The sequence below is a fragment of the Chionomys nivalis genome, chromosome 26 (assembly GCF_950005125.1).
Source record: "Chionomys nivalis chromosome 26, mChiNiv1.1, whole genome shotgun sequence".
NCBI lineage: Eukaryota > Metazoa > Chordata > Mammalia > Rodentia > Cricetidae > Chionomys > Chionomys nivalis.
Window position 1 is genome coordinate 499,507 of NC_080111.1, and position 12,457 is coordinate 511,963.

The 12,457-nt window shown below is 46.1% G+C and overlaps 1 protein-coding gene across 1 annotated transcript in view; it reads right to left on the bottom strand.

Moving 5' to 3' along the window:
- Positions 1-2,783: 2,783 nt before the first annotated feature.
- Positions 2,784-12,457, bottom strand: part of Kiaa2012 (KIAA2012 ortholog) — a 102,205-nt gene continuing 92,531 nt past the window's right edge. The window contains exons 19-24 of the mRNA XM_057758296.1: positions 11,564-11,678; positions 9,203-9,534; positions 7,349-7,536; positions 6,334-6,506; positions 5,446-5,665; positions 2,784-2,954 (exon numbers count right to left, since the gene is read on the bottom strand). Coding sequence (XP_057614279.1) covers positions 2,816-2,954; positions 5,446-5,665; positions 6,334-6,506; positions 7,349-7,536; positions 9,203-9,534; positions 11,564-11,678 — 1,167 coding nt within the window. The 3' untranslated portion in view covers positions 2,784-2,815. The remainder of the gene's footprint in view (positions 2,955-5,445; positions 5,666-6,333; positions 6,507-7,348; positions 7,537-9,202; positions 9,535-11,563; positions 11,679-12,457) is intronic.

Below are 12,457 nucleotides of genomic sequence, written 5' to 3' on the forward strand. Positions count from 1 at the left end.
TTTTTCCTTTTTGAGTATTTTTAAAATCCAATGAGTTGGGGGCTGGAGAGATGGCTCAGTGGGTAAGAGCACTGGCTGCTTTTCCAGAGGATCTGGGTTGAATTCCTAGCACCCACAGGGTGGCTCACAACCATCCATAATGAGACCTGGTGCCCTCTTCTGGCCTGTAAGCATACATGCAGGCAGAATACTATACATAATAATAAATTCATCTTTAAGAAAATTCCAGTGAGTCGCAGAACTATATATGTATGTGCACATCCAATTTCATGTCATTCCAGATACTGTGCCATCTGGCTACTTTAGCAAATAAACCTTTCTGAGATGCATTTTATACACTGCTAACAGCTTACATACCCTTCTCAGGTAATTTGCTCACAAAGAAGATTGCCTGAAACTCACATTTGACCCTATCTTTAAAATTACTTCTGTTGTACTAAATGGAGCTTTTAGACTTCCCTGGCATTTACTGTTAGGTTCTTTAAGTAGTAACTGGAAATTAGGTTCAATTGTAGAAAATGTTGAGTTTGCATCATCTGTCAAGCTCAATTAACAGATTTGATTGGTTATTTGAGCTTTTCAGAATTCATGGATATATGAAGGCTCAGCATTTAGTGGTGGAGCTTAATGGTAGAAATAATTTTTGTTTTGGGGGTTTTGGAGGGTCTTCTAAAGTACACTCTACTGTTGGCCTAAAAAATACCCTTGACTGATAAAGTATTACTCTTAAAATAGACACTTGGGAGCAGAAGTGTAATAGATAATATTAGGAAAGGACCCCAAGTAGTATTTAGCAGCCACTCTGTCTGGTGCTTCGGTGCGGTACCCTAAATTTGCAAAAGGGAGAAAACATGAGCGGTAATGGTTTCGCGCGTGTTTGTTCTTGAGTGTGTGTTGATTGACAAGCATCAGAAAAAGTGACATTTAAGTTTACTATGATCTTATCCCTAGTGTTTGCCATTTTCTGTTTTTCATGAAACAAGGACTTACTTAGTTCCTGCAGTACAGAATGGGAAAATTAGCTAAATTCCTAGGCTGGAGAAGTAATTCCTGTACAAAGCAATACCTTGTGAGTAAATACAGTTCTTTACCTGTAGGCGGTGTCTGATTAAATCTTGGTTGTCAACTTCCCTAGGCTTGAAGTCACTTTGGGAAGATTTCGGGTGTGTGTCCAGAAAGGTTTGAGGTGGGAATTCCTACCCTGTGGGTACTGCCATTCTGTGGGGTCCAGGGTTGAGTAAGAAGACTAAAGTGAGCCAAGAGCCAGCATCCATCCCTGACCTGGTGCTGATGCAGGGTGACCAGCTGCTTAACTCTAAGGTGCTTTTTTGGGGTGTGTGTATAGTTTTGTTGTAGTAATAAGAAAACTAACACAAGTGTGGATCAAAAGTTAGGAAAATTGGGCTGGGGAGATGGCATAGTGGTGAGGGGCACGGGCTGCTCTTCCGGAGGAGCTGGGTTCAGTTCCCAGCAATCACATGGTAGTTCACAACTGTAACTCCAGGGGATCTGATAGCCTTATACAGACAAAAACACCAATGCTTGATTTAACATCCTTTTATGTTGTTTCAAACAATTTCTTTTACTATTCTGTGATACTTGGCCTCGAACTCACAGAGATCCACCTGCCTCTGCCTCCCAGGTGCTGGTATTAAAGGTGTGCACCACCACCACTGCCCAGCGAGACAGGGTTGGCTTCTTTTTCTCTTCTTTTTTTTTCTTGGCTGTCTGGAACTAGCTCTGTAGACCAGGCTGGCCTTGATGCCTCTTCCTCCCAAGGGCTGGTGCTGGAATTAAAGAGCACCACCACCGCCTGTGATGTGTTGTTAAAAGGGATGTTTACTAGACATTTTTAGAAGAGTTGCTAAATGACTTAAAGACTTCGGATAGGATGATGTCATAGAGTTTTATGTGTAGGTTTTAAAGGCACAGTTGGGAATAAAATCATAAAGTTTGTTCTCAAGGATCAAAAATAGCATTGGGATTTCTGAGTTGATGAATAGTTGTATTCCTTTGTTGATGTAGCCCCCGGCAACTACCTGTGGCCGTGAACATTTAACAGTGAGTAGTAGGAGGGAAGCATGTTTTGGGTTCCACAGCTACAGCCTTGTTTAAACATGCCGCTCTTTAAGGATTGAGAGGATTTTCACAGAACAGCCCCTTTTGCTCAAGGGAACCTGTATTAAGTGATCCCAAACATGCCTTCTCGGAAGACATTTGTTTTAAATTCCCAGGATGAAGTGCTTCATAGAGGGATTTAATACATGATTAACTCCTCTTCGCTAATCCAGAGTTACTGCATGACAAAATAATGTCCATTCACCATCAACTCTTGAACATACTCAGATACATACAGTATCTAAGACTGTTGGTGTCTCCAGCTGGAACTATGGAATGGTTTAGCACCAAGGCTTTTGAACTTAATGTGGTCCTAGAAACACAAAAGGATTTAAGTAAGTGGTAAGTTATTGGGTTCGCATGTGTGGAGTGTACAGGAATACGGGGAATAGAGAGGTTCCAGTCCAGGGTAAAGAGGCGAGGAGGGCTGGGTGGTGGTAGCACAGGCCTTTAATCCCAGCATTCGGGAGGCAGAGGCAGGTGGCTCTCTGTGAATTCGAGGCCAGCCTGGTCTGCAGGGCGAGACCCAGTACAGGTTCTAAAGCTACGCAGAAAAACTGTGTCTCTAAAAGTGGGAGGTATGGGTTGAGGGAAGTCAGATGAAATGGACTAATTGAGCTCAGGCCCGAATTTTATTATAGAAGTATAGCTTTTTCTGTCAGCAATTCTCAACTTACTTTTTTGTTTTCTTCTAGCCTTATGGCTTGGGGATTTGCAGGAACTGGAAATATGAGTAGACCCATGGTCTGGAAATGTTCTGTGTCCACTGCAGACCGCTGGCTTCCTTTAAGAGTTCTTGATGAAAACGAAGCTGTTTCTCTAAAGCTGCTTTTTGCCTAAGGAGACAACCCACCCCAGTTCCAGAAATGATTTAGCATTCAGCATTCAGTCTTTCTTTTCTTTTTTCTTTTCTTTCCATTCAGTCTTTCTTTTCTTTTCTCTCTCTCTCTCTCTCTCTCTCTCTCTCTCTCTCTCTCTCTCTCTCTCTCTCTTTCTTTTCTGAGACAGGGTTTCTATGTGCTTTTGGAGCATGTCCTGGAACTCGCTCTTGTAGACCAGGCTGGCCTTGAGCTCACAGAGATCTGCCTGCCTCTGCCTCCTGAGTGCTGGGACTAAAGGCGTGCACTCAGTCTTAGAAGTTGGTAGAGTTTTGGATTTGGGTTGTGGGTTTTAGTGGAAGATCATACTCTGTTCATTTAGTGCCTTTACATGAGACATTTGGGGGCATCATGAGAGTCCTATTAGGAAGAGGGGAAGTGGTAATTCCCAGTTCTTAAACTTGTGTTGCTGGAAGGGATTCCTTTGCTTGTTTGCTTGCTTCATTTAGGGTTTTTTTTTTTTTTTTGAGATAGGGTACCCTTGGCTGTCCTGGAAACTCGCAGGCTTAATCCTCTGAGTGCTAGGATTAAAGTGGATTCCCTTGCTTTAGAGATGAGGAAACAGTCCAGAAAAGTTTAAAGTACAGGGGTGGATGTCACAGATGGAGATGAAGTCAGCTCAATCGGCACTTGCTCAGCTACCTGAACTGGTTTTATTTACATAATTGTGTTTTTTTGTTTTGTTTTGTTTTGTTTTGTTTTTTTGGTTTTTCGAGACAGGGTTTTGGAGCCTGTCCTGGAACTAGCTCTACATAATTGTTCTAGTACCTTGATAATGCCTGTCAGTTTTTCATGGAAAGTTGGGGTTCTAGGAGCTTGCTTTCTGTCGTACTACTACTGCTACGATACGTGATGTCTAGACTATTGAAGCTGAATTAGGACTTTTCTAATCCCCCACTTTGTAATGCCCCTGACCGCTGAAGAAAGTCCAAGGAAGGAACGACTCAAGGTTAATGAAGTCTTGAGAGTTCTGGTGCCTTCTCTTTAGAGAAGAGTAGAGTCCATTTAATTTGTGGAAAATTAGAAATCAATGGAGGGAGTGCTTACATTTAGTGCTGGAGACATGATTTCCTAGGTTGTACCTCGTCTATCCTGACAGTTTTGAGAAAGAATCTGGCTGCAATTCTCCCAGGAGTCCTCCAAGATTCCTGCCGCAGCTGCCCTCAAGTGTCGTAACTACAGAACTGTGCCACCACACCTAGCTCACCTTCCCGTTTCTATGGTGGTAAAAGATCGAAGTGCTCTTGGCCCCAGGTAAGAAGGAACTTTAGTTCCTTCTGGTCTTGGCGTAACTCCCTGGCTTCATCCAAAGTACCACATTTCACCCTCATCCCAGCAATGCTGGGCTTCTGTTTATTTATTTTATTTATTTATTTATTTATTTATTTATTTTTTTGGTTTTCCGAGACAAGGTTTCTCTGTGGTTTTGGAGCCTGTCCTGGAACTAGCTCTTGTAGACCAGGCTGGTCTTGAACTCACAGAGATCCGCCTGCCTCTGCCTCCCAAGTGCTGGGATTAAAGGCGTGCGCCACCACCGCCCGGCCTGGGCTTCTGTTTATTTAACATGTCATATGACAAGCTTTCTGTCACATCTTTAAAGTTTTTCTGCATAGCATTTTGTAGCTAGCCTAAAAAACAAACATGGTGGGGTGTGATGGTACATGCCTTTAATCCCAGCAGTGGGAAGGCAGAGACAGGTAATCTATGAGTTTGAGGCCATCCTGGTCTACAGAGCTAGTTCCAGGACAACTAGGGATATTACACAGAGAAATCCAGTCTCGAAAAAAACCAAACCACACAAAACCAAAAAGATTGTCTTTTTCGGTATCTCTCCATCCTCATCCCTTGACTGTGAATATCATACTTCTGAATCCCTAGAGTCTACAATTTACACAACGTGTCTTGGTATTGGCCATAACTAAGTATTTGGTCCTGATGGAGATCTTGTTCCTCTTTTACTGGGTAGTTGAACATAGGACATAATCTAAATATTCTACCAACCTGTTGCACACTAGCCCTGGGATTTACTTATCTGTAAACCAGATTAAGAGAAATGATCTGGGCTGGAGAGATGGCTCAGTGGTTAAGAGCATTGCCTGCTCTTCCAAAGGTCCTGAGTTCAATTCCCAGCAACCACATGGTGGCTCACAACCATCTGAAATGAGGTCTGGTGCCCTCTTCTGGCCTGCAGGCAGAATATTATATACATAATAAATAAGTATTTAAAAAAAAAAAGAGAAATGATCTCTTAAATGTGCGTCTAGCTTCAATATAAGTTCTATAAGCCATGATAGAATCCTGCCCTGTTAGTAGTCTTCCTAGCCGTGCTCTAGGGGATGAGAGAACTGTGGTTTAAGGCCGTGTAAGGTGAGAACTGGCACCAGGTCATCAAGCCTCCGAAACAAGCCCTGACGGTAGCTTCTGTCCAACTCTTGCTTACAAGAAGTACCTGTCTTGCTCCTGGGCAAGTTTCATGGCTTCCTCCAGAGCCAGCCTTGCCGCTGCCTCTTCCCGTTGCCTCTTTTCCTCAGCCTCCTGCCGAGCCTTCTCTTCTGCTTCCAGTTTCTGCCACTGGTACTCCAGCCGTTCTTCTTCAGCCATTTCCATCAGGCGTTTCTGTTCTTCTGCCAACTGCATTTCCAGTTCTCTCTGCCGTTGCTTCTCCGCCTCTGCGGGACATAAAGAGGTGTTCAGTGGAGGGGCCTCACTAGAGCAATTGGTATTTCTGGTCTGCCTTTCTAATATTTGAGAGCCTCCGTGAGTTTACTAATCCAAGTCCTCTGGCAAAGTGCCTATGGGTATTAAAAAGCCTTAGGGAAGATTTTCCTAACGGTTAGTTCATGGGGCAGTGCTCAGCTGTGTGGGCAGGAGCGTCAGACCAGGGTCTAGAGAAACACGCTGACCTACCTAGACTCTGACTAGTCTAAAGAGTGCGAACCAGGAATTGACCACAGCATCATCTGCTGAACTTTCTGCCTTGTCTGGAAAAGTTTGCTGATCTGGAAAAGATCTGATCCACCCCTGAAGGTGTGGCCTGAGGCTCTTCAGATATTCGTGACTATCTCTGCCTGTCTGGGAAGGGGCCAAGTAGAGCAGTTCAGATAGTGCCTGAGCAATGCTGGCCAGGGCAATTGCTGAACTGGAAGACCGACCCAACCCTGCAGTCATTTCCACAAGAGTCTTCCGTTCATATTCCATCCTTTTATATCCACCCTCTATAGTCAGACATAATTACCATTATGGGAAAAAGAACAAAACAGCTTACACATGTGGATTTAAAAATATGTTTGGTCCAGGAGATGGGAGCTAAAAAAAAAAAGCTCAGGGGTTTTCTCACCAGCCCTCTCCATCTCCTCCTGCTGCCTTTTTCTCTGCAGTTCTTGTAGTTTCCTCCGGAGCTCCTCTTGCTGCTGCCGGGCTCTCTCCTGGGCCGCCTGCAGCTGGCGCCTCCTCTTCCTCTCCTCTTCCTCCTGCCGCTGCCGCTCTTCCTCCAGCCTCTGCTTCCTCAGGCTGAGAACACAGCAGATGTCAGAGGAAGGGCAGAAGATACAGGCCCAACCAACTGGCAATAGGCTTTGGAAGCACCTTCGAGAACAGGTTTTCTACAGCCACGGTTGAAAGGTAGAGATGAGAGACAGGGGTCTAGAGGAAGAAACCTATACGTTTCGGCATATAGCTCAGTGCTGTGGCACAGGATTTAAGCGCCTTAAATTCTCTGCATTTTATTTTCTATTTTTTTAAAATTTATTTTATGTGGATGGGGATTTTTTTGCCTGTCTGCATAGGCATATCCCTGGGAACTGGAGTGGCAGTGAGCTGGCTTGTGGGTGACGGAAATGGAACTCAGGTCCTCTAGAGGATCAGCCATCTCTTTAGCCCCTTTATTTTCTATTCAAGTATGGATCTTGAAATTCTTGCCTCTTAGGGTTGTGGAGATTAAAAGCCTAGTACAGAGCAGACACAGCAGACGTTGGATAAATGTGGGAATGAATCTCAACACCTTCCCCCAAATTCCCCATGAGCATCTATCTTTTTTTTTTTTGGGGGGGGGGTTTCGAGACAGGGTTTCTCTGTGGCTTTGGAGCCTGTCCTGGAACTAGCTCTTGTAGACCAAGCTGGTCTCGAACTCACAGAGATTCGCCTGCCTCTGCCTCCCAAGTGCTGGGATTAAAGGCGTGCGCCACCACCGCCCGGCATGAGCATCTATCTTGAATAACCCACATGGTCAAGGCAGTTTCTTATCTCTGGTCCAGGTTGTTCCTGTGATTTCGGGTCAGGGCAGGAGCCTTAGCACCGAGCTATGCCCCTGGGGAAGGTTTGCCCTGCCTTGTGTCTCTGGGCTGCTGGCCCACCGGATCTCCTCAGCGCGCCTCTGCTGCTCCAGTTCCAGCTCCTCCTTCATCTTCTCTGCTCTCTCCAGCTGCTCCTTATGGAGCCTGGCCAGCTCTTCCTGCTCCCTTCTCTTGCGCTCCACCTCCAGCAGCCTCATCTCTGCCCTCTCTAGGCGAATCCTGTCCCGAGAAGCCTTATCCAGGAGGGCCTAAGAGACCAGAGTGGTATCAGTGTAAGGGACAGACCCAGCTGCAGCCCAGATTAGTTTTCTCTCTTCATCAGAGATGGAATCCTAAAGCTGACTTAACACTGCCACCACAGTTGCATAGACTGCCTTTGCCTGGCCGGCCGAGTGGCTGGAATGACCTACATTCAAGTCTTTCACTTGCTTTGGGATTGGGGGAGCACGGCTGTCCTGATACGGTCTTCCTTACGGCTACATCCAGTACTCACTGAGATAACAGAGGTGCCATCATACTCCTGTGTGTCAGAAGTTCTGGCCTTTACAACCCTAGCCACACTTCAGAACTGCCCAAGGAGCTTTAAAATATGCTAGGGCTCCATTTGGGCCAACAAATGAAAATCTCGGGGGTGGGGGTGGGACTCCTGGAGTTTTAGAAACTTGGAACTTGAAGCTGGGGCTGGGGGACACGGTCCTGGTAAGAGGTCTGTTTTAGCAGCGCGGTGGTGGGACCCGCCTTTATTCCCAGCACTCAGGAGGCAGAGGCAGGCCCTGTCTACAGAGTGAGTTCCAGGACAGCTAGAACTGTTACACAGGAAACCCTGTCTTGAAAAACAAACAAACGAACAAGCAACAACGACAAAAGAGGGTGTTTTACCAGATTCAGTATGCAGTCAGTAGAGGTTTTTTTCCCAGCTTATAAAATGTATCTTCCTTTTTCTCTCCAATGCTGCCTCCTTACTCGGTCACAATTTTAGGTGTGCCACCACTGCCTGGCTCATTCAAATTTTCTATTCAAACGTGCACCTTAGAATCGAGGTCACTGGAGCTTACGCAGCAATTCATAAAATGCGCCCCGTGAAAGCCATGCCATGAGCTACCTGGTCTTGCTGTACACCATAGCCTTTGCAATGTGCCAGACCAAGCTAAGGGCGTGGCTTGATTCTAACAGCCTCTGGGTCTCCCTTTCTCTGTCCCAGTGAGACACGCACCTCTCACGGATGGCCCCCGTATCTCCCTCCTACTCCTTAGAATGGGACACATTCCCTGGCAGTCTGGGGGCATCCCAGAATGCCTCACTCACTTCAAAGTGAGATCAGGTCTGGCTTCTAACTAGGGTCTCAAGCCACCAAAGAAGAACAAGTAAGACCACGGCTTGCCAGGTGCAGTGGCACATACCTCTAATCCCAGCACTCGGGAGGCAGCGGCAGGCAGATCTCTTGAATTTGAGGTCAGGTTGACCTACAGAGAGAGTTCCAGGACAGCCAGGGCACCACAGAGAAACCCTGTCTCAAAAATCAATCAATCTATCTATCTATCTATCTATCTATCTATCTATCTATCTATCTATCTATCTATCTATCTATCTATCAATTGCCACGTAATAGAGCTGTTTTGGGAAGTCCAACCTATTGAGGGACATTTCCCTCATCTGAAGTTCTGCTGAGTGAAGAGGAAAAGCTTCCTCTTGCCAAGAGAGGACACCTGGCTGGGCGGTGGTGGCACATGCCTTTAATCCCAGCACTCGGGAGGCAGAGGCAGGCGGATCGCTGTGAGTTCGAGACCAGCCTGGTCTACAAGAGCTAGTTCCAGGACAGGCTCCAAAGCCACAGAGAAACCCTGTCTCGAAAAACCAAAAAAAAAAAAAAAAAAAAAAAAAAAAAAAAAAAAAAGAGAGGACACCTGTTCGTACCTTGAAAGGGTCTTCAGGGCTTCTCTCTTTTTCAGATTCCATGTTGTTAGTGACACCCGTTGCCTGTGTGTGTGACAATCTTCCGTCTATAAAAACCTGGCTCTCCAGCGCGTCCGATTCAGGAGAAAGCCAAGGGTCCTCGGTGGCAGAGTGTGGACGGAGAAGACCTTTCTCTGAGGTACCACCTGCTTCCTTGGCAACGTCAGGCTCACTCAGCTCTTCCGCCATTCCCGCGTTCCTCTCTTTCCGTGTCCTTTTCACTTTGATTCTCAGTTTCTTTTCTCTCGGAATTAGCTCTGATTTCTTTTCAGTTCTTGAATCCTTTGACTTTCCTGGGGGAAGCAACGGGGGACAGAGGTTACTGAGTAGGAAAAACGTGACCTCCGCTCATTCTCTTTAGTAACCCTTTTGAGACATGACCTCACTATGTAGCTTGGGCTGTGTTGGAACTCACTATATAGACCAGACTGTCTTCAGATTCAAAGAGACCCTTATACCTTCGCCTCTCGGGTGCTGGGATTAGAGGCGTGTGCCACCAAACCTGGCTCTTTAATAACCTTTAAGATTAAGCATGGGATAAATTGATGCGCATATTCCTGAATTCATGACTAGAATCTGGGTGAATAGAATATGCATTGTAATAATGATTTGAGAAGAGCAACCCTGCGTTATATTTAGACCAATAAAGATGCAACCATGCAGCAGTATCACTGCTGGAAAGGTTGCATTTCTGGCTGCAGATACAGCTAAGTGGTAGAGCATGCGTTTAGTACGTAGGGCCCAAGGTTCAATCCCCAATGAGCCCAAAGAAAGGTTCCATCTCACCCTGATGACGATGGGGCAGGACTCCTGAGGAGAATCTCTGTCAGGTCCTGCCCAGATCACAGCTCTAACGGGGTCGGTTTAATACTCAGAGGATCAAGGGCATTGTTTTCCCTACTCCTGGGAATGCTGAGGGCTAAATAAATGTAATTGCAGCAAGAGTTCCAAGAGCAGGGGCTGGAGAGATGGCTCAGAGGTTAAGAGCATTGCCTGTTCTTCCAAAGGTCCTGAGTTCAATTCCCAGCAACCACATGGTGGCTCACAACCATCTGTAATGAGGTCTGGTGCCCTCTTCTGGCCTTCAGACATACGCACAGACAGAATATTGTATACATAATAAATAAATAAATATTAAAAAAAAAAAAAAAGAGTTCCAAGAGCAAACCAAAATCAGATCTGTCTCCAGGGTTGTCTCCAGGGACCCTCTGTTGTCCTTGCAAAAAAAAAAAAGTGACTTGTTTAAAGGGTTCACAAATCTCAGGAATGATAAAGAGGAGGTGTGAGTTTTAGGCTAAAGGAAGTTCGGAAGCGTCTGAGGTCTTCTAAGGTTCAGAACACTCAGACCTTACCTCATCCTCCCCTTCCTAAGCTCTCACCGCCTAAGCTGGGCATCGTTTTCCTGAGATGTTTGGGAACAGAAGCATTTCAGATTAGGGATCCTTCCTGGTTTTAGAATATTTACACATATGTTAAATGCATATAATTTAAAATCCTGGTGATTGGATCCTAGCCCAACTCCACAGTTTGTTAATGCTTCATGTAAACATTTGGCCCTCAGCTTGAAGGTAAAGGTTTGATGTTTTTCTTAAAGTAGCAAGGGGTTTTATTCAGAATCAAAATAAAACTATATTCAAGTTGGACAGTGGTGGCGCACGCCTTTAATCCCAGCACTCGGGAGGCAGAGGCAGTCGGATCTCTGTGAGTTCGAGGCCAGCCTGGTCTACAAGAGCTAGTTCCAGGACAGGATCCAAAACCACAGAGAAACCCTGTCTTGAAAACCCAACCAACCAAACAAAAAGCTGAGTTTAAATACACTGTAAACTCATGAGCCGTACACAGTATTTTCTGTGAGTTCAGGTACACAATCTACTTGTGGCATCTTGTTGATATTCCGGAAGTTTCAGACTTGGGTCCATTTTGCATTTCAGTTTTTTTTCAGATTACAGATCTCAGCCTGTAGTTATCAGCTCATAGTGGCAGCCATAGTGATGCACACTGCAACAAACCCTGGGTCCACTTTTCCTCCGATGCCGTTTACCCCACCTCTCTCAGCCTCAGGTGAGACAGCATGGCGGTACTCATTTCAACATTCACAGAGTGCCGTTGTTAGCAGCCCCCGTCATGGTCATCACAGGTCTCTACTCAGCCATGGTTTTCTCTGCTCATGTGCACCGAGACACTTCTATGAAATCAGACTGCAAAGCGCCAGCTTGGCCAGGTAGTCAGGCAAAGCTTGACCTGCAGGAGCCAAGTCCATTGTCCACATTACCTTTTTGCCTGTTAGAGTCTGAGCTACTCCTCACGGGCATCCTTCCTTACCTCCAGCAGCCTCTGCATGCCCCAAGACCCTTCCTTCTCTCTCTGTTTTGGGTCCTCTGTCCTCGTTTGTCTTGGTTCTTTTCTTCCTCTTCGCCTTGTCAACCAAATCCTTTCCCTAAAGGAAGAAATTTAGAAAGAGGACCTTGATTCACATAAGAACTAAAAAACGTTTATCAAGCCGGCTGGTGGTGGCGCAGGCCTTTCATCCCAGCACTTGGGAGGCTTGAACTCTGTGAGTTCAAGGCCAGCCTGGTGTACGAGGGCCAGGACAGGCTCCAAAGAGAAAGAGTTTATCAAATGGAGATTGTGCCGGAAGAACAAGGTGGCTTAGAATGGAACACATTTGAGTTCTGGATGAAATAGGTGATCAACTTCAGAGTGTGGAGCTGGTGGGGAAAAGGACACCTTTTCTTTAAAATAACCAGGAAAAATTTCAGAGAAGAAAGAGTAAGAAAAGCTCTGTATGGCCTGCATTCTTTTCTGATGTTATGTCATGGTCTGCAGAGCTTGATGCAAAGGAAGCGATTTTCTTGTTTGTTAGCGCTGCTACTGTTGGCCAACTGATGGAACTCAGACCGGCTTTGTGTCCACTGACTGCTACATCGTGTGCTAACTCTGAGAAAACCTTCAGGCAGGTAGCGTAAGTCCCAGTCTCTGGCCCCCATCTTTGGAGGCCCCGCCCCTATGCCCGCCAAACTTTGACCCCTCCTCGGATGAGTGTCAAGGCGGCCCACCAAATCTTGACCACTCCCCAAGTCTATTTGCGGGGAGAGTTCCTTCGTGGTGCCCCCCCCCCCGTCCCCTCCGCCCCCACCATGGTTGCTTTGCCGGCTTCCCGGTTCCCCTCGGGGGTCACCCGAGAGTGCAGGAATCCCATTAAAACCTGGATATCCT